At 37.8% G+C, this 27,887-nt stretch overlaps 1 protein-coding gene across 1 annotated transcript in view; it reads left to right on the top strand.

The window, feature by feature from the left end:
• The window catches only part of INO80 (INO80 complex ATPase subunit), a 117,636-nt gene that overhangs the window by 9,084 nt on the left and 80,665 nt on the right, over positions 1–27,887 (top strand). The window contains exons 2-8 of the mRNA XM_021009233.2: positions 17,757–17,942; positions 18,782–18,948; positions 19,045–19,112; positions 21,451–21,606; positions 23,727–23,847; positions 26,037–26,251; positions 27,828–27,881. Coding sequence (XP_020864892.1) covers positions 17,800–17,942; positions 18,782–18,948; positions 19,045–19,112; positions 21,451–21,606; positions 23,727–23,847; positions 26,037–26,251; positions 27,828–27,881 — 924 coding nt within the window. The 5' untranslated portion in view covers positions 17,757–17,799. The remainder of the gene's footprint in view (positions 1–17,756; positions 17,943–18,781; positions 18,949–19,044; positions 19,113–21,450; positions 21,607–23,726; positions 23,848–26,036; positions 26,252–27,827; positions 27,882–27,887) is intronic.

Raw genomic sequence — 27,887 nt, 5'->3', positions numbered from 1 at the left:
GGATCTACTTGTCCAGCCCTAATCTTTCTGCTGACCTCCAGCCTTGCATCTCCAACTGCCTACTGGACTCCTCAACTGGATGACTGGACAAATAGATCTGATAAAAGAACCAGGATAGAAAAGTGTCGTGAAAACCTAGAGAGAAGAGAGTATCAAGAAGAGATTGATCAGCACTGTCAAAGACTGAAGAGAAGTCAAGAAGACTGAGGATTGAAAAAAGACTCTTAGGTTTGGCAATTAGATCATTAGTGAATTACAAAAAAAGCTCAACAAAGCTAGATTGTAAAGAGTTAAAAAGAAAGTGAGAGGAAAGAAAGTGGAGATACCTATCATAGATAGTTTTCTCAAGGAGTTTTGCTACAGAGGGAAGGAAAATTATAGTATGATAATTAATGGTGATGGATGGCACAAGTGAAGGTTTTTTGAGGGTGAGGAGACGTGGGCATGTTTGTAGGCAGTAAGAAAGTAGCCAGTAAATAGGAAGTAATTGAAGATTATTGAGAATAATAGAGGAGGTGTTTTGCTGGGGAAGTCAGGATAGAATGAGAACACTTGTGCATGTAGAGGGGTTTGCTTGACAAGGAGAAGAGCTACCTCCTCGTGTGAGACCAGGGTGAAAGAGGATGGTAGTGGAAAACCTGAGTGATGTAAGATATGTGAAAGAAGGGAACCAGAAAATGGCCTCATTTTTTTTTATTAATTTATTTTGATTTATCAACAATCACTTCCATATGCTTTTGAGTTGAAAATTTTTCTCCCCCTTCCTCCCCCCCACCCTCCCCAAGACGGCGCACAATCTGATATAGGCTTTACATTTACGTTCCTATTAAACATTTTTTCACATTAGTGAACTTGTAAGTAAAAATTAAAACCAATAGGAGGAACCATCAGAAAGATGAAACAAAACTCAACGGAAGGTAAAAATAAGTGATAGTGATTTGACTTCCATAGTTCTTTCTTTGGATGTGGACAGCATTTTCCATCCCGAGGCCTCTGGAGATGTCTTAGATCCTCATAATGCTGAGAAGGGTTCAGTTTAACAATCTTAGTCATTGCATAACATGGCTGTTATTGTGTACAATGTCCTCTTGGTTCTGCTCACTTCACTCAGCATCAGACCATATAAGTCTTTCCAGGTTTTTCTGAAGTCAGCCTGTTCATCATTTCTTATAGCACAATAGTATTCCATTACATTCATGTACCACAACTTGCTCAGCCATTCCCCAATTGATGGGCATCCTTTCAATTTCCAATTCTTTGCCACCACAAAAAGAGCTGCTATGAATATTTTTGCACATGTGGGTCTTTTTCCCTTTTGTTTGATCTCTTTGGGATGCAGCCCTAGAAGTGGTATTGCTGGGTTAAAGGATACGCATCGTTTTATAGCCCTTTGAGTGTAGTTTCTAATTGCTCTCCAGAATGATTGGATCATTTCACAACTCCACCAACAATGCATTAGTGTTCCAATTTAACAGCCTCAGGTTTTTCAGTGAAAGATAAAGCAAGGTTCTCAATTGAGAAGGTGGAGGAAGAGAGAGCTGCAGGAGGTTTGAGGACACTGAAGATTTGGAAAAGCTGTTTGTGATGAGTGGAACAATGAGTCAGAGAGATGTAAAAAAAAAAAAGAAAGAAAGAAAAATATAGCCTTGCCACAGTGAGAGCCCAGTTGAGATTATGCAACATAATCTTATTGTGGATCCAGGCAGCATGTGAGAAGGAAGTGCGTAATACAAGGTCAGGCAAGATATTTCATAGCCCAAAGGGGCATGGGACTCAAGTGAAACAAACAATGTAAAGTTGAACTGGTTCACCAAGGGGTTAAGATGAGGAAGAGAAGAGAATGTAAGCCAGTGTGTAGGTGTTGGCCTGGGAGAGAACTGACAGATAGAGGGATTAGAGGTTATAGTGAAGACTAAGAACAGGGTTTGGAGTTTCAAGGGAGATTAAGGGGTTGGAATCACAACATTATGATCAGATAAAGAAACTTCAGAGTTCACGAACATGATTGTGGAACAGTTGTGGGTGATGTCAAGCTCTTTGGTATGACCGTCTCTTTGTGTAGCTGTGGGCAAGTTGAGGAGTAAGTCCTAGGAAGAATAAATTGAGGAATTTGGAGTGCTTGAGGGTGTTTGAGGCTATATCATTATGTATGCTGAAGTCCCTTAGTATGTGAGCAGGAGAGAAAGACTGTGTCAGGCTCAGAACTCATTGAGGAAGAAAAGAGTGTCCTGGAGGTCTGTAGGCTACAACTACCAGGTTCTCCATTGGGGTGATAAATATGGATTGAATGAACATGAAAAGTTAAACAGAGAGAGCGGTTGCAGAAAAGCCTGGAAGTGGCAATGGGGAGCAAGGAGTGAACAAGTCAACCAGTGCTGGAAAGGGTAGTCAAGTAAGTTTTGTCATTAAAAGGGAACCAAGTCTCAGTGAGTTCAAGAAGATGGAGGGAATTAGAAGGGATAAGGGTTAAAAATAAATCTAGTGTATTATTCATGGATCAGGCCTTTCAGAGAGCACAGTTGAAGGATTTGATTGCCATTAGGGTGGGTGGTGGAGGATGGAGAATGAAATTTGAATGCCACTGGGGATTCAGAATCATTGGGATGGATTTGGAAGTACCTTAATCATTGAGGAGTCAGATCAGTTAGGTCATTATTGTCCACAGGGTTTTGGATATAGTTGTCAGTCAATAAACATTTATTAAGCATCTACTTTGTGCCAGGTACTGGGCTAAGTTCTAGAGATACAAAGAAAAGCAAACAACTGTACAAAGAGGTTAATAGGCAGGATAAATTGGAAATAATCAACATAGGGCAGTAGAATTAAGGGGGAATCAGGAATATGCTTCTTCTGAAAGGTAGTTTTGGCTTAGACTTGAAGGAAGTCAGGAAACAAAGATGAGGAAGAGGAGCATCTCAGGTATGGGGGCAGCCAGTGAGCATACTTGAAGTTGGGAGGTGGGGCTTTCGTGGGAGGAACATGAAGTGCCCCTTTTGTCATTGGATTGCAAGGCCAGGGGAGAAGGGAGTGCAAGATGCAAAAGGACTGGAGAAGTGTGGGGGAGAGGGGGGTGAAGGCCTTTGCATGACGGAGGCTTTCATATTTGATCTTGGAAGGGCTTGGGGGCTACTGGAATTTACTGAGTGGGGAAAGGAGAGAGAGCCAGCAGGCTGTTGGAGTTGAGTTGATAAGGGCCTATAGCAGAGTGGTAGCTATGTCAGAAGAGAGAAGGGGCTGTATTCAGGAGTTATTATGAAGCCAAAATAATTTGAAAACTGCACATGAACCTTCTTAGTAGAATGGTTTTATGGATTTTGTCTATGAGACTCATGATGGGAGGAATAGAGAAAGCCTTCTTCAGTGGATTGATCATTATTACTAGTTTGTTCCTTTGTTATGGTGCAGATTAAATTTATTTAAATAGAATTTCTTTTTAATATGAACCTCAAAATTTACAAAAAAGAACATTTTCATATACTAAGAAGATTGTATATGAAATTGTGAATATAACATATAGCCTTTAAACACTTCTTTTCCTTCTTTCCTTCTTTCTTTGCCCAGGGTCACACAGCTAGTAAGTGTCAAGTGTTTGCTCTGAGGTCGAATTTGAACTCAGGTCCTCCTGACTTCAGGGCCGGTGCTGTATCCATTGAGCCACCTACCTGCCCCCTATAACATATGTTAGATAGTAACAACACTGCCCTGCATCGTTGACATGCTTTTCTTTTCGTATCCCTATTATTGCTTTCTCTCAAAACAAATACATGTAGTCAAGCAAAACAAATTCACACATTTTCCATGGCTAAAAATGCTTGTTTCATTTCATTTGTCCAGTCTGTTCCCTCTCAGTGGCTGAAGGTGTCATTCATCATCAGTCTTCTGGAGTAATGGCTTGTACTGATCAGAATTCTTATATCTTTCATTGTGGTTGTAGCCGTTGTGTTGATTGTTCTTGTTCTGCCCACTTCATTCTATTTTATCAGTTTATGCAGTACTTCCCAGGTTTGTGTGAATCCATTCCTTGTGTCATTTCTTTTTGGTTTTTTGTTTTGTTTTGTTTTGTTGTGAGGCAATTGGGGTTAAGTGATTTGCCCAGGGTCACACAGCTAGTAAGTGTCAAGTGTTTGATCTGAGGCTGGATTTGAACTGAGGTCTTCCTGACTTCAGGGCTGGTGCTCTATCCACTGCACCACCTAGCTGTCCAGCTGTCAATTTCTTATAGCGCAGTAAAATTCCATTATATTTATATGCCGTAACTTATTCAACCATTACCCAGTTGACAGGTACCTACTTTGTTTCCCATTTTTTCTACAACAAAATGCCATTATAAATATTTTTATATGCTTAAGAGCCCTCTGTCTTTGACCTCTTGAGAGGTGGGGGTATATTGCTAGTAGTGGTATTTCTGAGTCAAAGGGTATGAATGACTCTGAGGGTATTTTCAAGTTGCTTTCTAGAATGGTTGGACCAATTCATGACTCCTAACTGTGCATTTGTGTGCCTATCTTCCCACAGCCCCTCCAACAATTATAATTTTCCTTTTTTGCTATCTTTGCTAATCTGATGGGTGTGAAATCTTGGAGCTTTTCAATTTGCATTTTCTTGTTTGATTTGGAGCGTTTTTTTTCATGCGGTTGTTGACAGCTTGTATTTCTTTTGAGAACTTGTCTGCTCATATCCTTTGCCTTGGGGAGCAAACCTTATCAATTTGTATCAATTGCCTACATATTTTGAATATCAGATCTTTATTAGAGAAATTCACTGCTGTATATTAAGTTTCATTGTGACAATACAGTTAACATAAAAGTTTCAGCGTAATAGAAATAATTCTAAATTAAAAGTACTGACCTCCACAATTTGATCTTAGGCTGCATTAAAAAATTTTAGTTATCTAGTGTCTACGGCCAAGGAAGTTCTATTTCTGCTATATAGGCATACCTCATTTTATTGGACTTCATTTTATTGTGCTGTACAGATAGTGCATTTTTTACAAATTGAAGATTTATGGCAACGCTGTGTTAAGCAAGTCTTCTGGTGCTATTTTTTAAAAATTAATTTATTTTTAGTTTTCAACAATTGCTTCCATAAGCTTTTGAGTTTTAAATTTTTCTCCACCTCTCTCCCCACCTCCCTCCCCAAGATGGCGTGCAGTCTGATATAGGCTCTACATATACATTCCTATTAAACATATTTTCACATTAGTCATATTGTAAGGAAGAATTAGAACTAATAGGAGGAACCACAAGAAAGATGAAACAAAATAAAACAGAAGAGAAAAAAGAAGAGCAGATAGCATGCTTTGATCTGCATTCTGACTCCATAGTTTTTTCTCTGGATGTGGATAACATTTTCCATCCCGAGGCCTCTGGAGATGTCTTAGATCCTCATAATGCTGAGAAGGGTTCAGTTTAACAATCTTAGTCATTGCTTAACGTGGCTGTTATTGTGTACAAAGTCCTCTTGGTTCTGCTCACTTCACTCAGTATCAGATCATATAAGTCATTCCAGGTTTTTCTGAAGTCAGCCTGTTCATCATTTCTTATAGCACAATAGTATTCCATTACATTCATATAACATAACTTGCTCAGCCATTCCCCAATTGATGGGCATCCTCTCAATTTCCAATTCTTTGCCACAAAAGAGCTGCTATGAATATTTTTGTACATGTGGGTTCTTTTCCCATTTGTTTGATCTCTTTGGGATATAGCCCTAGAAGTGCTATTGCTGGATCAAAGGGTATGCACATTTTTATAGCCCTTTGGACATAGTTCCAAATTGCTCTCTAAAATGGTTGGATCATTTCACAACTCCACCAACAATGCATTAGTATTCCAATTTTCCCACATCTTCTCCAACATTTATCATTTTCCTGTTTTGTTGGCCAATCTGATAGGTGTGATATGGTACCTCAGAGTTGTTTTGATTTGCATTTCTGTAATCAATAGTGATTTAGAGCATTTTTTCATATGATCATAGATGGCTTTGATTTCTTCCTCTGAAAACTGCCTGTTCATATCCTTTGACCATTTATCAGTTGGGGAATGACTTGTATTCTTAAATTTGACTTAGTTCTCTATGTATTTTAGAAATGAGGCCCTTATCAGAGACACTGGTTGTAAAAATTCTTTCCCAGTTTTCTGCTTCCCTCCCAGTCTTTGTTGCATTGGCTTTGTTTGTGTGAAAACTTTTTAATTTAATGCAGTCAAAATTTTTCACTTTGCATTTCATAATGTTCTCTATCTCTTGTTTGGTCATAAATTCTTCTGTTCTCCATAAATCTGACAGGTGAACTATTCCTTGCTCTCCCAGTTTACTTATAGTATTAGCTTTATATCTAAATCATGGAACCATTTTGACTTTATTTTGGTATATGGTGTAAGATCCTGGTCTATGGCTAGTTTCTGCCATCCTTTTTTCCAGTTTTCCCAGCAGTTTTTGTCAAATAGTGAGTTCTTATCCCAGAAGCTGGGGTCTTTAGGTTTATCAAACAGTAGATTACTATAGTCGTTGATTACTGTGTCTTGTGTACCTAACCTGTTGCACTGATGCACTCTGTTTCTTAGCCAGTACCAAGTAGGTTTGATGATTGCTGCTTTATAATACAATTTAAGATCTGGAACCAGCCCTTTCACTGTGAGATAGCTCTAATTGTTCTAGAGTTTTTCGTTAAATCAAGTCTAAATTTGCCTGTTTGCAACATCTAGATATCCTCCCTTCCTTCCCCTGCCTACATCTGAGGGGACTTGTTTCAGGAAGGCCAGGCCATGTCCCTGCAGGTGGATAAGATTCTTTATTACCAATACTTCTGCTGTTAGGAGATCCTGGTCTTCTGCAGTGAGACCTGAGGCAACATTCTGGGACTGGATGCAATCAACTACTTTACATAGATAGATGAGTTCTTGTACTAGGAGATGATAGCCAGTCTGACCTTTTGCAGCCAAAAAAAGGTCCTGCTAATGCATGATGAGGATGAGGGTGTCCTCCAAGACGTCTTAAAATATTCATCTTAAAAATATTCATAGAGTTTACTATGAGATTGACAAAAATGTGATCCTAGTCTTCAAGAAGAATTTGCGGGGCTTGACAGTAGGCTATCCATCCCAAAGCTGACCTTGAATGTCTGCAACAGTTTTAGGTTCATTCAGCAGAACCAAGATGGCTTTGATGTTATGATTATTGACTCCTCAAACCCCATGGATTCTGCCAAGAGCTAGTTCAAAGAGAATTATCAGCAGGTAATACAGACAGTGCTGAACTGATCATATCCTTCTGTAAGGGTGAGTACCAATGGCTGCATCTGAACCTCACCAAGGAGATGAGTCGGTTCTGCAAGTCTCTGTTCTATGTAGTAAAATATCCATCCCCACCTTCCCCTGTGGCCATATATTGGCTTTGTGCTCTGCAGCCAGATCCCAAACACTAATCTCTAGGAGCCAGTGTGGCAGTTGACTTAGGAACAAGTTAAGATGAATCTGAAATATTACAGCTGGGACATCCATCATGCAGCCTTTGTTCTGCCAGAATTTGTGTGCAAGGCCCTGAATAGTGTCTGAGGAGACCAGAATGCTCCCCTTAGCTGCTCTCAAGAACTTTAAGCCACAAGCAGTCACTCTGAAATAACTCCCTGTGCCTCAGAAGGCCTGGCACTTGCTCTTCCCCAAACCAAGGAATATCCCCATTAATTCCTGTTTATCAAGTGTGACCAAACCTAATATGTTCTCATGTACTTCCTCTGCTGGCCTGGTCAAAAGGTGGTGTGAGATCCCTTGTCTATGTCCTGTCAATTAGTATTGATTAGAATTGATCACCAGTGTACCAAATGCTCCTCTGACTGACCTCACTGAACAGTGTATTATAACTGAAAAACAAAACAAACAAAAAAGTGTTGAACATTTAGATCTATGCTAGGGTGGTCTCTTAATTTTCAGTTTTGCTTAAATTGACTAAGGATAGGAAAGGCTATGCTGGTAAATTTTTTAACAATTGACTGAGGGTGGGTGGGATGTATATAGCAGGGCACACTTTTAAGTTTAATCTCCATCATTAATATTTTCTCCTTCATTTTATTAAGTCTAAACAATCAACAGAACAATAAATTGAACTCTTATTTGTAGTTAGCTGATTTGGGAAGTGTAAATGCTTACAACGAAAAATTTAAGTAGGAGCTGGCTCCAGGACACCACTAAATATAGGCAGGTAGTTTTTAAAGGGATGAGTCAAGAGGAATGTTCCTAATAATGATAATAGTTTTCCCTAATAGAAAAGTCATCAAGGGATATAAACAGTTCTCAAAAAAACAGTTGCAGACTGTTAACAGTCATATAAAAGAATACTTATCCCTCAAAAAGTACATGTCAGAACAACTCTATGGTTTTACATCATACCTATCTTTGACATTGTTGATGAGGTTTTAGAAAGACAAGCACACATGGTTGGGTGGAATGATGAATTAGTATAACCATTAAAAAAAAGTTTGGAATACGGCAAATAAAATGGATATGGTGTCCATCCATACCCTTTGACCCAGAGATTCCACTCCTATGCATAATCTTCAAAGTGGCCACTGTTAAAGTATTGATAGTGGCACTTTTTTTGTAGTAGCAAGGGACTAGAAACAAAGATTCCATCATTTGGACAGTGGGCAAAGAAATTGTGGTATATGAATGTTATTGAATATTGGACTAAAAGATGAATACAAAGAAACATGGAAAGATTTACGTTAACTGATTAAAAGTGAAGTAGACAGTCAAGGAAAAATTTTACACAGTAACAACAGTGATAGTGGAAAGAACCAGATGAATGTTGAAAGCTACAACTGAATGTTGAAAAACTATGAAGAACAAACCTGGCCCTACAGAAGAGATATTAGAAGACCCTTCATCCTCTCTCCATTGGAGGGGCTAGAGGCCTCTCAGGTGTGGTTTTTGCTGATTTTTCCCCATCTTTTTCCTTTTTTTGTGTGTGTGTGAGACTAATGGAGTTAAGGGTCACACAGATAGTAAGGGTTAAGTGTCTGAGGCTGGATTTGAACTCAGGTCCTTCTAACTCCAAGGCCAGAGGTCTGTTCACTGCACCATCTAGCCGCCCCTTATTTTATTGTTTTTTTAAAAAATTATTTGTATAAGGGATGGCTTCTTGGGAGGGAGAAGTTGGAATACTGAGAATTTTAGCCAATATAGAAAGGAATCGTATCATTAAAATTATTTTTAAAAACTATATGGTATTACACCATTTTTACATGTTATCTCTTGATCCTTAAAACAACCCAATGAAATAGTATAATTATTAGAATCATTTTACAAATGAGGAAACCAAAATTTAAAGAGCCAGATTATTTGCCTAAGATTACAGCTAGCAAATAGCAGAGTCCTGATTTGAATACTCATATGGATGCTGATACTGAATCCATTTCCCACCATGCCACACTGCCTCATTATAGAGTATGTAGATTGATAAATTATTAGGGCTAAAAGGGACCTTCATAGTCTTTGAATCCAACCTCCTTTTGGTTTTAATTGATTCATTTTGTTATTATGTCACATCCTTTCTCCAGTGTGTCTCTCCCTCAACTTAGTGACCCTTCATTTGTAACAAAAATAATAAGAGAGAAAGAAAAAACCAGGCCAGTCAAACCAATTGACTTTTGTGTATACATTCCTTCACACCCATAGCCACCCACCTTGGCAATGAAGGTAGAAAGTTGATAACATTTCCCCACTTCTTCTGTGGGACTAAACATGGCCATTATCATTATACAGATTTGGTTGTGTTGTTGTTTTTTCTTACATTGTTATAGCCAGTACTCTTATTTTTCACTTGAGGAAAAACATGGACGCAGAAAGGTTAGAGGATCATAGGTTTATAGCTGGAAGACCATAGAAGATCATTTAGTCCAACCCCTTCATTTTACAGAGGAACAAATGAAGCTCTAGAAAAGTGAAGTGACTTGTCCAAGGCTGTTAAGGTAGTAAATGACAGTGATAGCCTGCATGTGATTTATTTGTGTCCCTTTTATTAAAAGCTGAGAATTTTTAAATATACGGTCAACTTCAAATATTTGTGTGTGGTTTATGTATATCCTTGGGGTAGATATTCCCAGAGCATTTCTCTCCTCTACCAATTAAACTAATATGTGCATTTGTCAGAATGAACACTAATTTCAGTATTGGGCAAAAAATATAATTAGGAAAACAAATAAATTTTAATGCACTCCCAAATATTTATAAATGACTACTAGGTGATCTGCTCTTTTTGAATGTCTATATTACATCCCAGTTAACACTAATAAAGGGGTCATTGTATTTATACAATATTAGTGGGTTTTTGTGTGTAATAATCAGTACAGTACAATAAACATCAGGAGCCTATTGTGTGCTAGGCACTGTACTAAGTGCTGGGGATACAAATAAGAAAAAGAAATACATTCTCAGCCTTCAAGCAGCTTGCAATCTACTAAGGGGAATTAAAATATACCACAGAAGAAAGTACCCACAGGGACACGATGATGGAGTTGAATACGAGGAGTCCAGCTGGTAGGAAATGAGCAATAGCTCTTCAGTTAAATCAGTAATATTTCTATACTTTGCTGAAGAGAACACTGTGACAGATAGATGTGATCTAAGTAGCTAAGTGTTATATAACATTAATCTACTTATAAAAACTTTTATTGGTGTTTTTGTTTTTAACTTCACCTTAATTTCCAAAATAATCCTCCCTCTTCTCTTCAGTGAGCCATCTTTTTTTTTTAACAAAAAAAAAAAGAAAGTGATCTCTTTTAACAAAGAATGAAAAAGAAAGAAGAGGGGGGAAAGGCATATTTCAGCAAAACTAAACCAGTACACCAGTTGAGTCTGACAAAGATATTGTTCTACTCTTTTGGATGTCTACTTCCCCTTCTCCCCCCCCCCAAAAAAAAAAAAGAATGGAAGGAGATGCATTTTCTAAGTCTTCCATGCTTCTCAGAATTGTTCAAATCCATTGTTTGGTTTTTTTTAGTAGCACAGTAATATTCCATTACATTCTTGTACCAGAATCTGTTTAGCCATTCCCAGTCAATATCTACTTTATTTCTATTCTTTACTACCACAACTGCTGTTACAATTGTTTTGGTGTAAGTGGGACTTTTCTTTTGATCATTAGCTGTCTTTGAGGTATGTGTCTAGCAGTTTGATCTCTGGGTCAAAGGCCGTGGACATTTTAGTCACTTTTAAAGCAAAATTGCAAAATCCTTTCCAGAATAGTGGAAGAAATTCACAGTTCCATCATCAGTGTGTTATTAATGTGCCTGTCCAACATGTACAGTTTCCATTTTTGTCATCCTTTGCAATTGGTGAATGTGAAGTAAAATCTCAATTTCGATTTTTATTTCTCTAATTGTTATTAGTAATTTGAGGCAACCTTTCATACAGTTGTCAGTAGTATACAGTTGTTCTTTGGAGACCTGCTTGTTCTATCTTTTGATCACTTATCCATGGGAGTAGCACTTGGTTGAATATTTCTGTTAGTTCCCTATGTAACCTAGAGATCTCTGCAAATCAGAGATTACTTAATGCAGAGATTTTTTCCCCCCAAGTGGCAGTTTGCCTTCTGCTTTCTACCTGGCAGGGGTGGGGAAACTATGGAGGTTGAATATTTTGTGTCTTTTAGACTTGGTTGATGTATTGGTTAGTTTTACTAAAGTACATTTTTCCCCGTTTTAAAATTCTTGGTTATAAAGTGATGGCTGAATGGTTAGGAAGGGTTGAAAGATATTCAAAAATAAAATTAATCTAAAAACAAAAGATAGTAGTAAACTTTTTTTTTATGTGAGGCAGTTGGGGTTAAGTGACTTGCCCAGAGTCACACAGCTAGGAAGTATTATGTGTCTGAGGCCGGATTTGAACTCAGGTCCTCCTGACTTCAGGGCCGGTGCTCTATCCACTGCACCATCTAGTTGCCCCAGTAGTAAACTTTTAAAAGACAAGTTATAAGGTAAAAAATGTAAATGGTGAAAATCACTGCAAAAAACTAAAACACGAGTTTCCCGCCTACCCATCAAGATCGATAAAATGTGAATGTTGGTGGGGCTGTGGAAAAATAGATACATTAATTCATTGTTGGTGGATCTGTGAATTGGTCTGTTATGGGAAAAAATTGGAATCATGGAAGAAAAATTAAATTTTTCATGTTCCCTGAGCCAAATGTCTCACCATTATAATCCAAGGTGGTGAGTGGCAGCAAGAAAAAAAACCACTTATGTATCTTTATTCTCATAGTACTGTTATTTATGATAGAATACTATTGTGTAATAGCTAAACAAACAATAATATGTAAATGAAATGGAATATTATTGTTTAGTCATTTTTCAGTCATGTCTGATTTTGTGTACCCATTTGGGGTTTTCTTGACAAAGATGTTGGAGTAGTTTGCATTTTCTTCTCCAGCTCATTTTACAGATGAGGAAACTGAAGCAAACAGGGTTAAGTGACTTGCCCAGGATCACACACCTAGTAAGTATCTGAGGCTGGATTTGAACTCACAAAGATAAGTCTTTCTGACTTCAGGTCCAGCACTCTATCCACTTCCACATAGCTGCTCTGTGAGTGGAAGAGTAATTTAGAGAAACATAGGAAGACTTTGTATCAAGTTATTTTGTGATTCTGCTTGGGAATTCTCTTTGTCAAAACAAAATATATTGAGAAAAGTAAACAATTTTTAAGGAGGACTTTGCCCAAGACATCTAGATAGTGGTTTGAGCTCACTAGCAGCTGAGGGAATAAGCACTGTTTCTCTCTCTTCCCCACCTCCTTAACTTTTTTTTTAATCTGTCCCTCCTACAACCTTCTCCTTTCAGGAAAAACAAACAAGCAAGCAACAATAACAAAAATAAAGCCTTCAATACATAGCTGCATAGTCTGACAAAATAAATTCCCACATTATCTTTTATTATTTGCTTCCAGATAAAGTATAATAGTAATGATTATTGACCCAAGGCTAATACATGGTGTGCTTTATTTTTAATTTTTTAATTTTTGCTGTTAATTAGTAGTTTGTAATCTCAGAATACCTAAGTCCTAAATTTATTGAGGATAATAAAGTGTATATACTGGCCAGGGATTAAAAATGACAAGTACAGCTCTTAAGGAGCCTCTAATCTTATAATTTGATATAATATAATATAGTAAACATAATATAACAATGTAGCATAACAAAGTCTGAACCGCAGAAGATACTGCTTGTGGCAAGATTTGGCAAGGATTTTTTTGAATTGTGTCTCACATTTTATTTAGTAAATGTTGGGAAACAAAAATTTGAACTGCCCCATGTCTGAAAAATTCTAGATCCCATAACAATGAGAGGCTAGTTCAAGGTGTCTTTTCTAACCTATTAAATCAAAATCAGAAAGATGATAGGGGTGTTATTACCTGTCAAGGAAACTCTGTTGTAGATATAATACAGCAATAAGTGCATTACAAAACCAAGTCAGAGAACTTTCTGATCCATACTGGAGAGTGATGGCTGTGCAGTAATAGCTGAAGTAGAAGTCTGATAATAACACTATAGAAACACTGTGGACAACAAGAAACATACAAAATTCAGTTTATATCAGAAAAGATGGGTATTGTGTTTTTTATGTAATTTTTGGTTTGAACACTCCTGTGGATGAACAATTAGACTAGAGTTACTGTTTCTTGATGTTTTTATTGTCTATACAGCATATCTTCACTGATCATATCCCCTTTTTAGAGGCCACATTATCCAAGTTCTCCATTTCGATCCCTGAAAAAAAAAAAGGCATAAATCTCTAACTTCAGAAAAAATAAAGCTCTTGCTCTTATTGCATTAGGACAAAGGTAAAAACTTGCAGACTAGAAAGTTTTGATGCTGATTATCTAAATGTAACTTTTTTTCCTCCACCTTCCCCCCACTCTCCTTCCCCCTACCCACAAGTATCCAGATCAATGGTTCCCATTTAGTTGTTTGCAAACACTAAGCAGTTTACTACAATAATCTAAGAGGTTCTTACTAAAAATCTTTGATAGTTCTTAAACAGTAAATAAATAATGAGTAGTATTAAATTACTGTGGTAGTTCACAACATACTTTTTTTTTTTTGGGCTGGGCAGTGGGGTTAAGTGACTTGCTCAGGGTCACACAGCTAGTAAGCGTCATGTGTCTGAGTCCGAATTTGAACTCAGGTCCTCTTGAATCCAGGTCCAGTGCTCTATCCACTGAGACATTTTTTAAAAGAAGTTTGTGGAGGAAAAAATGCTAGGAACCATTGACCTAGATTAGGGAAATAAATATTTATCTTTTCTAAAATCACTCTTACCCTTTTAATCCATGATGTGTGCCACTTCTTACTTTAATGTTTAAAGGATCTGTAATTTAGTCCATGTAAGTATCCCTCTCTCCACTGTAAACACAACTTAATGCTTTTAAAGAGGGTCTTTTTCAGTTTCTGTTGCCAACCCTGTGATGGATTTTACACTTAGGACCATGGATGACAGGCACATAATACAACATTGAGCCTAAGCTTTTCTAGTTTAGCAGGATCTACCAAAATTTGTACTCTACTCATATAGCCTCCTCAATGATCTAGTTCAGATAAGGTATCAGAGGATTTTTACTGGAGGCCAATACTATTCACTGTCAGATTCTCAAAACACATCTTTCTACATATCACTCTTATACTCAGAACCTTTCAGCAATAGCACCTTTTCTTTTTTTAGACCTTGGATTTCTTTTTTAACCTGTCCTTTTCACTACACCCCCCCCCACTGAGAAATTTAAAGACCACAAAAAAAGTAGAAACATAAAGTCCTCAATACATAGATACATAGTGCAGCAAAATAAGTTCCTATATTAGCCGCGGCCCAAAAAAATATTTCTTCATTTGAAGTGACGTATTTAATCTGCATTCTTTTAAATGTGTGTCATTGCATTGATCAGAGTTCTGAAGTCTTGCAAAGTAATTTTTCTCAGTAATGTTATCATTGTATAAATTGTTCTTCTAGTTGTGCTCCCTTTTCTCTACATCAGTTCATAAAGGGATCAAAGATGGTAGTAAATCAGTTTGCTTCCATAAACATTTATTAGCCGATCAAGTATTTATTAAGCACCTACTAAGTGCTACACACTGTATTAGGCACTGAAGATATAAATATAGAGAATGACACCACAAGAATAGCCAATTCTTGTCATTCATGGTAATTATGTTCTATAAAGTTGAGGCAAATGCTGAATTAGCGAATACTGAACCATTGCTCCTAGGGGAAATACAAGGGCAGGTTCATTTGAGCTTCTGGTCACAACACTTACTTGAGCACTTTCTAGAGTAGCCTCACATACAGATTGGTAAATTTCCTCTTCCTTTTTCTTTTGTTGATTTCATTAACATTGAACTCACAGCCAACAGCACTATAACTCATGCTTGAACGAAGCTTATCTAACACATAATCCCTCAATGAGTCATATTACAACCTTCTTGTGCTTAGGAACGCTAGACAGCACTTCAGCCCTGTGCTTGGGGGTCATTTAAAAAAGTGAAATTAGCAGCAAAAAGCACAAAAATATAAAAAAGTGGCACTAAATATACCTAAAAAAGACACTTGTTTAAAGTATAAGAGCTGAAACAAGAAGGCAGAGCATTATTGCCTTGTTCAGCTTCCACTGGGAATGTGTTGGGTGGCCCTGCACATGTCCCTGAATGAACACAAAAAAGCCTCAAGTTATTGATTTTGGAATTACAAATAAATTTTAGTGAGCAGGCAAATTTGTAAATATGGAATCTTTGAGTGATGAGGATCAACTATATAAAAATATACATAGCATAAATATGGAGTGAATAAATACAGATATGTAAAACAAATTTTAAATACAAAATAGTTTGGAAAAAAGTACTTAACTGTAGAAGAGTGATTAAGCTTTGTTTTGAAGGAAGAGAAGGACTTGGAGGCAGAAGTAAGGAGAGAGTATATTCCAGGCATGGAGGGTAGCCAGTTCAAAGGCACAGTAATGGGAGATGGAGTGAGTGTGTGTGTGTGTGTATGTGTGGTTAGAGAAGATCAATTTGGCTGGATCACAGAGTGATGAAGAAGGAGTAATATAAAATAGAAAGTTAGGTTGGGAAAGTCTTTTAAAGTTAAACAGAGGAATTTATATTTGATCCTAGGGACAAAAGGAGTATGCTGGAATTACCTAGGGGAGGGATGTAGTCAAATCTTTACCTGAGGAAAAGTTTTTGGTTTTTTTTTTCTTTTTTTTTTGTGAGGCAGTTGGGGTTGAGTGACTTGCCCAGAGTCACACAGCTAGGAAGTATTATGTATCTAAGGCCAGATTTGAACTCACATCTTCCTGACTCCAGGGCTGGTGCTCTATCCACTGTTCCACCTAGCTGCTCCCTGAGGAAATATTTTTGGCAGCAGTGTGTAGGATAAACTGGAGTAATAAGAGACTTGAGGTAGGTAGAACAGTTTGGATGCTTTTCAATAAGCTATGCAAGAGGTAATGAGGGTCGCCAGGGGTTGGGAACCTGTGGCCTCAAGGCCACATGTGGATCTCTACATCCTTAAGTGCCCTTTGACTGAATCCAAACTTCATAGAACAAATCCCCTTAATAAAAGGATTTATTCTGTAAAACTTGGACTCAAAAGGCTGTACCCAAGGACCTAGAAGACCACTTGTGGCCTAGAGGCTGCAGGTTTCCCACCCCTGGCCTAAACCTAGGTGCTATAAGAATGGAGAGAATGGGCCAGGTATGAGAGATGGGAATGGAGAAACTTCCTTTTACTTGAACATTTAGAGGCCACTGTTGGGTTATTATTATTATTATTTTAATTTAATTTATTTTTAGTTTTCAACAATCACTTCCATAAGCTTTTGAGTTTTAAATTTTCTTCCCTTCCCTCCCTGCCTCCCTCCCCAAGAAAGCATGCAATCTGATATAGGCTCTATTGTATACATTCTTATTAAACATATTTTCACATTAGTCATGTTGTAAAGAAGAACTAGAACCAATAGGAGCCGCAAGAAAGAAGACACAAAACAAAACAGAAGGAAAAAAGGCAAATAGTTTGCTTCGATCTGCCATTCCAACTCCACAGTTCTTTCTCTGGATGTGGATAGTGTTTTCTGTCATGAGATTTTTGGAGATGTCTTAGATACTTGCACTGTTGGGTTATTAATTAACCTAATTTCTTTTTTTAAAATTTAATTTAATTTTTTTATTTTTAGGCAGTTGGGGTTGACTTGCCCAGGGTCACACAGCTAATAAGTGTCAAGTGTTTGGTCTAAGGACGGATTTGAACTCAGATCCTTCTGACTTCAGGGCCAGTGCTCTATCCATTGCGCCACCCAGCTGCCCCCTAATTGACCTAATTTCAATATTGTTGTGTCTCAGGGAATTAGAGAGGCCTGAAGAGATGGTGAGAGAGAACTGTTCAGTGGATAGAACAGTTAGAATACGCTCAACATTTATCCAGTAAAGTTTCCTGTCCTATATGGACCTGATTCATGGTGCCCTAAAACAATGACAATAGTAGCATCAAAGATCACAGATCACCACAACAGATGTAACAGTTGCCACACATCTTCAATTTGTAAAAAATGCACTATTTGCAAAGCACAATAAAGTGAAGTGCAATAAAATGAGGTGTGCCTGTATTGCAGGGGAGAAAATCAGCACCTTTTAAGTGGGAATGATGTGAATGTGGACAGAAAAGGAAGAGTTGTTTAGTTGGAATATTTCACCTTTTACTCATTATCTTCATTTTATAGCTGTGCAATCAGATATCTCTGTGCATGAGGAGAGATTTGTTCTATGGCCTCGGAGCTGGGTGCCGGGGATGATGGCGGCTGCCCAGAGCTGGCAAAGCCCCTCTATCTTCAGTACCTGGAGAGGGCCCTGCGATTGGACCAGTTCTTGCGACAGACGTCAGCCATCTTCAACAGAAATATCTCTAGGTATGCTAATCTAGTTTAGTAGAATGGTTTGCCATTATGTCCAGGTTTTCTCTCAGACTATGGTTTATCAGTTGTGTTTTAAAATATATAAATTTTGTTTTAAGCCTCAAACTCTTCTAAGATGTAGTAGCATTTTTAAAGTGAAGGTATGACAGTAAAACAGCGTATCTGAAGGAAGCATCTTTGTATGCTGGTTGCAGAGCAATTGTTTTATACCATCCTTTAGAGACTGAAGAAGAAATGATCCTAAAGGACCCAGTGCCCTGACCACAGCTGGTTGGGTGGCAGAAGAGTATTCCATTGAAGATCTTCTCTGTGCTTCTAACTGCATTTAACCTCGTGCTCAGCTCCCTTCTGAAAGGACACAACAGTATTAACATATCATCTTGTTTCTTGTCTAGTATATTCATTTTTGGCATTATTTATGATAAAGTTGCTAATTTTCGATTTGTAAAATATCGTTGTATAATGGATAGAGAGCCACCCTTGAATCCAGGAAGATCTAGATTTTAGTCCTGCCTCTGGTGCATCCTGGCAGTGTGACCCTAGTAAATCACTCCGTCTCTTGGCAAGTAAGATTCTAAGCTGAAAGAAAATGCTCATCTGCATTGATAAAAGGAACTTCTTCACACAGGAGTTCCATGTACCAATGAAAATACAGGTCCCATCCCTATCTTATTATTAAATAAAATACCAGTCAGCTGACTTTAAATGAATTTATTATGTGTCGAAAACTTTCACTTTTGTGTAGACTGGCCAGTGGCTTGCCCTGCTAGTATCTAATTATTAACGTTTCCCAGCTGTGATTGTGGACTCAGCATTCTTCATCTTCTTAACAGTGATGACAGTGAAGATGGACTGGATGATAACCCTTTGTTGCCTCAATCTGGGGATCCCTTAATACAAGTTAAAGAAGAACCCCCAAACTCTTTGCTTGGGGAAACCTCTGGAGCAAGCAATTCTGGAATGTTAAACACATATTCACTGAATGGAGTCCTGCAGTCAGGTCAGTCTGTGGCCTAATGTCCTTCCTGGGTCTAGAACTTTCTTTGTAAGTCCATTTACTATTTCATTCTACTGTTCTTTGTGTTTCTTTACACAGAGCCAAAATCTGAGAAAGGAAATTTGTATAACTTCTCTAAGCTGAAGAAAAGCAGAAAGTGGCTGAAGGTAAGGGATAAGATGATAGAGGGAAGCAGCATTTACAAAGAAGGATAACCGATTTTGGTATTGAAAAAAAGAATTCATAGACCTAAGAGACTGGATCTACTCAGTTGGGTTAATTTTCCAAGATAAGGTCCTCTTTAAGCCAAGCATTAGATTTGGGAAGAAAGTATAACGGGAGTTTGAAAAATACTAGTCTGTTTTTCCTCTGATCATTGAGCAGTGATTATTGGCCAGATTGAACTAATTTGTCTTGTTATTAGTTGTGATGATCATTTCTTGATTTCATAATACCTTTCCTTTCGAGTTTGGCATTATTTAATGTATATTAATAGGTTCATGGTTCATAGACTTTGAGCTGGTAGGGATTGTAGAGGTCAATGAGTCTAACTCCTTCAATTTTGCAGATGAGGAAACTGGGCTAGAGAGGGCATGTAACTTGGCTAAAGTCACAGGTCCCTGATTCCAAGCCCCCTGCCTGTGTCTGCATCCCACTGCCCTTCCTAACCTTATTTATTTGTTTTTATGCGAGCGTAACAAATTCCAAATAAAATTAGTATTTCCATATACATTATAGAACAGAGAAAGAATATTGTACAGTTTTTTATTTATTTTCACAGTTCCCTTATAAAGTCAGTGCTACTAAACATATAACACATTCCCCCTCAAAAAACAAATTCTATAGCTTCTTGGAAGTATAGGCATTTTTGTACTAGCCAGCACATATTGCTTTGTGGTTTGTTTGCTTATTCCATTGCTCTTTTCTTCTTGTTGAGGTAGTAGGTTTTGGGGTGGTTGTTGTTGTTGGTTTTTTTTTTTGTCTGGTTTTTTTTTTTTGCTGGGCGATAGGGTTAAGTGACTTGCCCAGGGTCACACAGCTAGTGAGTGTTATGTGTTTGAGTCCGGATTTGAACTCGGGTCCTCCTGACTTTAGGGCCAGTGTTCTCTGTACTGCCCCCCCCTTTTTAAGTATGCTAGTACATTGAGGTTTAATTATCATACTTTTTATTTTTCCTCCCCCCCAAAAAAACTTATCAAACATCAAATAAAATTAGTATTTCCATATATGTTATAGAAAAGAAAGGAGAGGATTGTAAATGAAACTGCTTGCTTTTTAAAGTATGTAACAAAGTAAACCTGTATCTCAAAACTATCTTGTTTATCTGTTTTCTTCCCACTTTCTGTAGGTTACTCTTTTGGGAAGGGAGGAAACCTAGTCATCTTTTCACTTCTCCTCTCCCCTTGCATTTGAAAAGAAAGAAAAACAAAACACTTGTAAGGAATATGTATGGTTAAGGAAAACAAATTGTCACATTAGCCAGATCCAAAAATGTGTTTCATTCTACACCTGTCACCTCTGTCAAAAGTGGATAGCATGCTTTTTCATCAGTCTTCTAGAGTCATGGTTGTTAATTTCATTAAACAGAATTCTTAAGTCAGAGTTGTTTTTCTTTACAGTAGTATTGTATAAATTATTCTCTTAATTTTGGTCACTTCGTTCTGTATCAGTTCATGTAAGTCTTCCCAGGTTCCTTTAAAACTATTCCTTTTATAATTTCTTATGGTATAATAATACAGTATTATTACATAATTACAAATTGCTTCTTACAATGACTGGATCGATTTACAGTACAGTAAAAAGACTTGATATAATTTATTTGCTGAGTTCTTCAACATTAAACTTGGTAGGCTATCAGTCAACAAGCATTTATTGACCCACTATGTCCCTGGCATTGTACCGAGTGCTGGAGACCCAGAGACAAAAATGCAAGGATTTTACATGTGTTCAGAGGAGGCAACATATACATGTATAAGATTATATACAAAATAAATACAAGGTTATTTGGTGATGAAGTTAGAAGGAAAGACTTCATATAGAAGTGGCAGTTGAGCTGAATGAAAGAAACTGAGGATTCTTAAGAGATGGGGGTGAGGAAAAAGTGAATTCCAGGCATGTGGGGTTGCCTGTTCAAAGGCGCTAAACAAAGAGATTATGTTACATGTGAAGGGCAGCAAGCTAGCTAGTTTAGCTGGACAACAGCATACGTGAAGGACAGTAATGTATTTATGGTGCTGGAAAGATAGATTGGGACCAGCTTGTGAAAGACTTTCCTTTTTGCAGAAAAAATTGAAATGATGTGAATGATTGCCATGAAATCCTCAATTCTGATCCGCATATATTTATTTATTAAGCATCTACTATATGCATGTCTCAGGGATTTGCCCCAGGGATACAAAGACACCCAGTATTTCCTGCTCTCTAGGAGAATATGGAAAAGTATTGTAGTTGCATCCATATGTAAGTACTTCCCATTCCAAGTCATGTGCTCCTCTCCTGTCCCAGGGCATTTTGCTAAGTGATGAGTCCAGTGACACAGATTCTCCAAGTGAAGAAGATGGGGATGATGAAATCAACCTCACCAGAGAGGAGCTTCACAACATGCTGAGGTTGCACAAATACAAGAAACTACATCAGAATAAGTATAGCAAGGACAAGGAGGTGAGAATGAAGTAGAATCCTCTGCTCTGAGCAAGCAGCCTCGCTACTAGATTGTACCTTGCATATGAAAATACATCGTTTTAACATTAACATAAAATGATTGTTTAAAAAACTTAAAGCATTACAGCTCTTAAAATATGTTACCGTCCTTCAAGGTGTTTCCTTTTCCTTCATACATTTGCTAACATATCATCTGAATGAAGTACTAGTACTCTGGGTCACACATTTTACTTTTATTAGAATTGATTTAATACATCTTCTGCAGCAACACAGAGATGAAGGCATGAACAATATACACACAATCATTGTTAAGGGGTAGCTCCGGTAACTCCATCAGAAGGTTCAGAGAACACTGAAAAACCCATTGCAGTCTGCAAAAGTATTAGAGAGGTATCAAAAAAATTTTTATCTATCACTGTGCTTCAGGCTTTGGCTATTCTTATTGTAAGATGTTGCTTCCAAAGTAAGTTTTGAAAGTTATGGTTTTATCAGAATATCGGCTCTGGGGCTCTTAGTTTTTTTGTTTGTTTGTTATTTTGGTTGGGCAGTGGGGGTTAAGTGACTTGCCCAGGGTCACACAGCTACTAAGTGTTATGTTTCTGAAGCTGGATTTGAACTCGGGTCCTCCTGAATTCAGGGCTGGTACTCTATCCACTGAGCCACTTAGCTTCCCCTCTTAGTTTTTGAAATATAAAGTTTTCCTTATTGATTATTTGCTAAATAGAAAAGGTATGTTGTGCCAAATTAGCTTTGTTATTCCTTAGGTCTGAGTCTCTGACTCTGGGGAAGCTATTAGGATTTGAAAAAAATACAAAAGTAAATTGCCTGATTGCGTTTGACATATCCTTTAAACGGATTAAAGGAATGTTTCTGCACTATAACCAGTAAGGCAAAATTAGTGATTTCCTATTACAGAGATTCTGTAGAAGCATGTGATTAGTAAAGTTTAATGTTCAGCTATTCCTAAGCTAGTAAAAATATTAATATCTCTAGGTTAGAACCAATAGAATGATGGCAATTTGTGCTGCTTCATCTCTTTTATTAAAAGAACACTCATACTAGTAAGAGACAGAGATGTGAAGCTCAACAGGAAATAAAGAGTTAAAGGAGGCAAGGACTTAAGATAGGACCAAATACAAACACAGAGGCTTGAGCTAGGTCCGCCACATGGTAGCAGCTTGTCTCATTTTCTCCAAATGGAACTTTGCTTCTGTCAGATAGCAAACTCACAACTTCACGAAACTTTATGTGAAAACTAGGTTTATTACAAGAGAACAAGTGTAACCCAAAAACTTCACAATCCATACAGGAGTTTGCATATTGATGAGAGCTGGACAAAGGAAGGAGGAGATACTAGAATCTCCACCCAAAGGGGAGTGGCATGGGGAGGGAAAAGGTACAGTAAAAGGTGGGGAAAGTATGAAACCCCTCCCAAAGGGAAGGATCCAGGTGAGGCAAAAGCCACATTATTTTCCTTTGGGACTGCTAGACCATGAACATAGGATGGTCTCCTTATCTGCAGGGGTCCCAACTGCACAAGCCTACTGAAGACTGTCAGACACCTGTCTTGACTCCCAAGGATCCACAGGGAGTCCAGTTTGGGATGCCAACAACAGATTATGTCAGCTGGGGGTGGGGGTGGTGGGAATTGCTTCATCCTTGTCACCTTCAGGGTCTCCTGTATGCTCTGGGACTTGTGTTTCTGGAAAATATGGCAACTCAAAAAGACAGGTTAAGGGGATCCCTTAACTAACATTTCTACTGTTAAGATACTAAGGAAGAAGAGACCTCTAAAAAACCATAAGCTACAGTTCTCACACTGAAGCACCAGGACTGAGCCAAACATTTCTGATTCTGATCTAGTAGCAGTAAGAATTTTCTTCTTCTAGGCTGTTTCTACTTTCTGCTGTAAACTTGCTTTCTTTTTTCATATTAATGTAAATTATGACATAGTTGAACCACTCCAAACAACTGTAGGAGACAGTTGTCTTTAAGATATTGAACATTACTTTGATAGCAGTCTACATGGAAGAGTTTGTACTTTTTAAAATTAGCTTTTTAAACTAAATGTTGAATTGTGTTGAGACAACAGCCAAATCTATCTCATTGTCTCTTTTCAGTTGCAACAGTACCAGTACTATAGCGCAGGGCTGCTTTCCACATATGACCCTTTTTATGAGCAGCAGCGGCATGTTCTTGGGCCCAAGAAAAAGAAATTCAAAGAGGAAAAAAAACTCAAAGGCAAGTATTCATATTGATTTTTCCATTTTTATCCTGTACTCTTAGCTTCAGGACCTTGGGGAAGAAAATTAAGCTAAATACTTGCCCTCTCCACAATTTTCTGCAGTCCACAACTGTACTCTTTGAAGGATATCAGTTATTCTAGCCTTGGTAAATCACTTTGTGTTTGGCCTGCTTAATCTTTCTGTGGTTTATAGTTCAGCTTTAAATCTCATAAATGTGTTGAAAATGTGCTCAGACATTATCTTTTAGTCTTCACTGTAAGTGGTTTACAGAATATGTGTATTTATTTTATATTCTAATATTAGAAAACCTATATGTCCAAAAATTGAGGAAGAGCTGAATAAATTGTAGTATATCAGTACAGTACAGTTATCCCTTCCACATTGTAGGAGCTAGGGGTACAGTGCCCCTGCAATCTGAAAAATCCACATAAAAATTTTTGGCCCTTTATACCAGAAAAGAGGTTGGAAGTATTATGATATTAAAAGATAAAACATGTTGATTTTTATACAATACTACATATATATTTTATGAATTCCTAAGTTTCTAAAGTTTTTGTGTGTTGTCTGCTGGCCTTTATGTGTGGTCTCTAGCTTCAGCAAAACTCAAAAAATTCTCATTTAATTTCTTATATATCAAAACTGCGATGGGGAAAGTTGCCATGTGGAAGGGAGAACTGTATAGTGAAAACTATTGTGTCGTGAAATGACAAATATAAAGAATGCAAAGAAATAATGAAAAGGTTTAATGCAGTGATGGAAATCAAGGTTAAAGAATTAACATTACACTAGTTGGATGTGTTTATATAGTGTAAGTCAAATTGTAATTAGTTCAGATCCATTTAATTTGGGGAATAAGCTTTATGTTCTGTTATTTTATATGTTGAATTGTTAAATTTCTTGTGTTGTAAAATCCCACTCTAGTCCGCACTTGCCCTAGAATGGCAGTCTCCCTAGACTCTAAGGCTTTGTCCAACGAAGCACAAGATCCTGCAGTGGCTTCTACTGACAAATTCGATGCCTTTCTTCTAAGGGCCATTGTGCCCCAAGGGAATACTAGTCCTAGTGAGTGACTGCATCCTCTGCCCCATAAAACATGCTTGCAGCAGTTGGGATGTGTGTTAGTGGAAGGTGGATGAAGTCATATATCCTTAAAGTATTAAAATGAAAGTTTCCATGCTTCCAACTATATAAGAAAAGACCAAAAATGGGGGGGGGGAAGTTGGTTGCAAGTGGGCAACTATTTTACTATTTTACTTTGAGGGCAATAATACTTGGTAAAAGTGGCAATGTCCAGAACATTTAGCCCATTGCTTAGAGCAGTTTTTACTTCTTATTAGCATTCCTTACCTTTTGTTGTACTTCTATACTTTGGAAATGTTGAAAATGGGTGGTGAGAGGAAGAAGTTGATTATTCACAGAAGTCTTCAGAGTGAAGAGAAGTATAGGAGTATGTTATGGTTTTTGCACTCTGAGATGATTTACAACAGATCACCTTCTGACGATCTCATTGGGAGTGTTGTAGTTGTGGATTTGCCAGGAAATGTGGTTTCCTTTCTTAATTGAACTCTTAGCAGCTGGAAATCTGGAAGGAAACAGGAAGAGAATTATCTATGTGAAGCAGATTTCATTTCACTGCAAGTCTGAACTCCAATTATGGAGGCTTCCCCTCTTTATTCTTTTCCACATCCCTCTTTTTTATCTCCTTGTTTTTCCTCATCCTTTTCTAGTACCCACACTTTTGTTTCTAACCCTTAAGTGTTTCTACTGAAGTTTTGGTTTATTGCCAGTCAGGTCTTTTTTTTCCCTCTTATGTCTGTCAATTCCTGTTATTCACCTGATGTTCCCACCAGGTTGGAATAAATCTTATTTCCTGAAGACTGTCATTTGAAACTAATATCCCTCAAGCTTCCTTTTTTAGTATGCATCTTTAAGAATTCCTAGTTCCCAGCGTGTAGTCTGTATTTTTTCTCACTTAAGCAGAGAACAAATGAATTTTTATTTTCCAGCTTACTAAGTTCTTCCTCTTGGAATGACCATGAGTTTGAGTATGAACATAAATATTAGTCACAGTTGGAAAAAACCTTGAAACCTCCTTGAGATGGGAAAGTAATGCTTTGAATCTCACCTGTGTATAATTGAGAGAGAAATAAACCATAACCTTGTGACAATGTGTCCCTTTTATAGCCAAATTGAAAAAAGTGAAGAAAAAGAGACGGCGAGATGAAGAACTTTCTTCTGAGGAATCTCCACGGCGCCACCATCACCAGACCAAAGTCTTTGCCAAGTTCTCCCATGACGCTCCTCTCCCTGGCTCTAAGAAGAAGCACTTGTCCATCGAGCAGCTTAATGCTCGTCGACGGAAAGTGTGGCTTAGCATTGTGAAAAAGGAGCTACCAAAGGTGAGTGGTCCCCACCTCCTGCACATGAGGTGAGGAGACAAGTGAGAGGATGTTAAATCAGTGTGAATATAGCAGAAAGAGGCAAGAAACTCAGGCTTTCTCACAAGGAAGCAGAAATTTTGCTCTTTGGATTAAAAACATTGTGGAAGGATTACCAGCTCTTCCTTCTAGGTTTGGATCTAAAGAGATTCAGTATTTATTCTCATGTGTTGTCCCCTTTTCTGTAATGGGAGGGAGACCTCACTGAGGAAGACCTATGCAGTATGTTGACTATATGTAGACACCTCAGGGGAAAAATAGAGATTTGACAACATCTTGACAATTAGTAATAATATCAAAGGAATAGGGAGAAGGCAGGTGGTAGTTTTTGTAGAGAACTTGAAAATATCTTGATGGTCTTAAATAGTAACAAATCAGGGTAGAAGAGTATTAAAATAAAACAATGATGCTGAGTGATCTTTTGAAACTTTATCGTGCAGCCTTTTCAGCTTGAGAGAGGGGCAGTATAACATTTTGAGAAGGAGCAATTACCATTTTAAAAGAAGCCAAACCGGGTCAGTTAGATGGCGCAGTGGATAGACTACAGGCCTTAGAGTCAGGAGGACCTGAGTTCAAATTCGGCCTCAGACACTTGACACTTAACTACCTCTGTGACCCTGGGCAAGCCACTTAACCCCCATTGCCTCACACACACACAAAAAAAGCCAAACATCTCTTAACAAATAAAAGGTGAGAATAGCCCTTAAGGGAATCTAGGTTGGTTTCTGTTCTGGCATTTTTGGATATATGGGGACAGCTGCATAGTGACTTATGTATGCCATTCAACCATGCTCTTTTCCTTTTGTTCTTCCATACCATATGCATACTTTATATGAAATTAAACCTTATTGTGAGACTGGTAGGACTTCTCAACTGAGGGGGAGTGTTTGTGGTTGACATGGCCTACAACAGGAGATGAAGCCTAGAAATTCTAGGACAAGACACAAGGTAGGAAAGGGGTACCAGACTGCCAAGCCACGTTACTGGCTCATTATCATCATACTGGCTCTGCCTCTCAAATTTTAGACCTGGTAATTGAAGCTAGATGATGGCAGGCACAACCTAGAAACCCAGGGCAGCACAGAATGAATACTTTTAGCAGATTTCTCCCCACCTATCCCTTATAAAGTGAGCTTGAAGAGAATGTGTTCTGATCCAGATTAGAAAAAAGACACAAATAGGACTTGAGGATAAAGGGAGGAGAAATCGATCTGTTTTTTTTTTTAATTTCGTTTTTCAGACTCGGCATATACTTTAACTTAGATTCCTTTCACAAATATACCAAAGACTTTATAAAGTAGCTAAAATTCTGGCCTTTCTCTCTTGATGGTAGCTTGAGGTTTACCAACAGCTTCAGGTGTGATGCTAAAATTGCAGCTTTGTATCAATTTTAACAAGTAGTCTTTCCCTGGGGATTAACTGCTTCACTTTCTGTTTTGCAGGGTAATTTTTTAAATTGAATATTAATTTCATTGCCAGACTATATCATCTGGAAAGAAGTTGATCCTCAATGATGTGTTCTTCATTTAATTTTTAGGCCAACAAGCAGAAAGCTTCAGCCCGTAACCTGTTTCTCACCAATAGCCGAAAGGTAAGC

Source organism: Phascolarctos cinereus, unplaced genomic scaffold, assembly GCF_003287225.1.
Source record: "Phascolarctos cinereus isolate Bilbo 61053 unplaced genomic scaffold, phaCin_HiC Scaffold_3;HRSCAF=262, whole genome shotgun sequence".
Lineage (NCBI taxonomy): Eukaryota > Metazoa > Chordata > Mammalia > Diprotodontia > Phascolarctidae > Phascolarctos > Phascolarctos cinereus.
The sequence above is the reverse complement of the archived record's forward strand: the minus strand, read 5'-3'. Positions and strand labels throughout refer to the sequence as shown.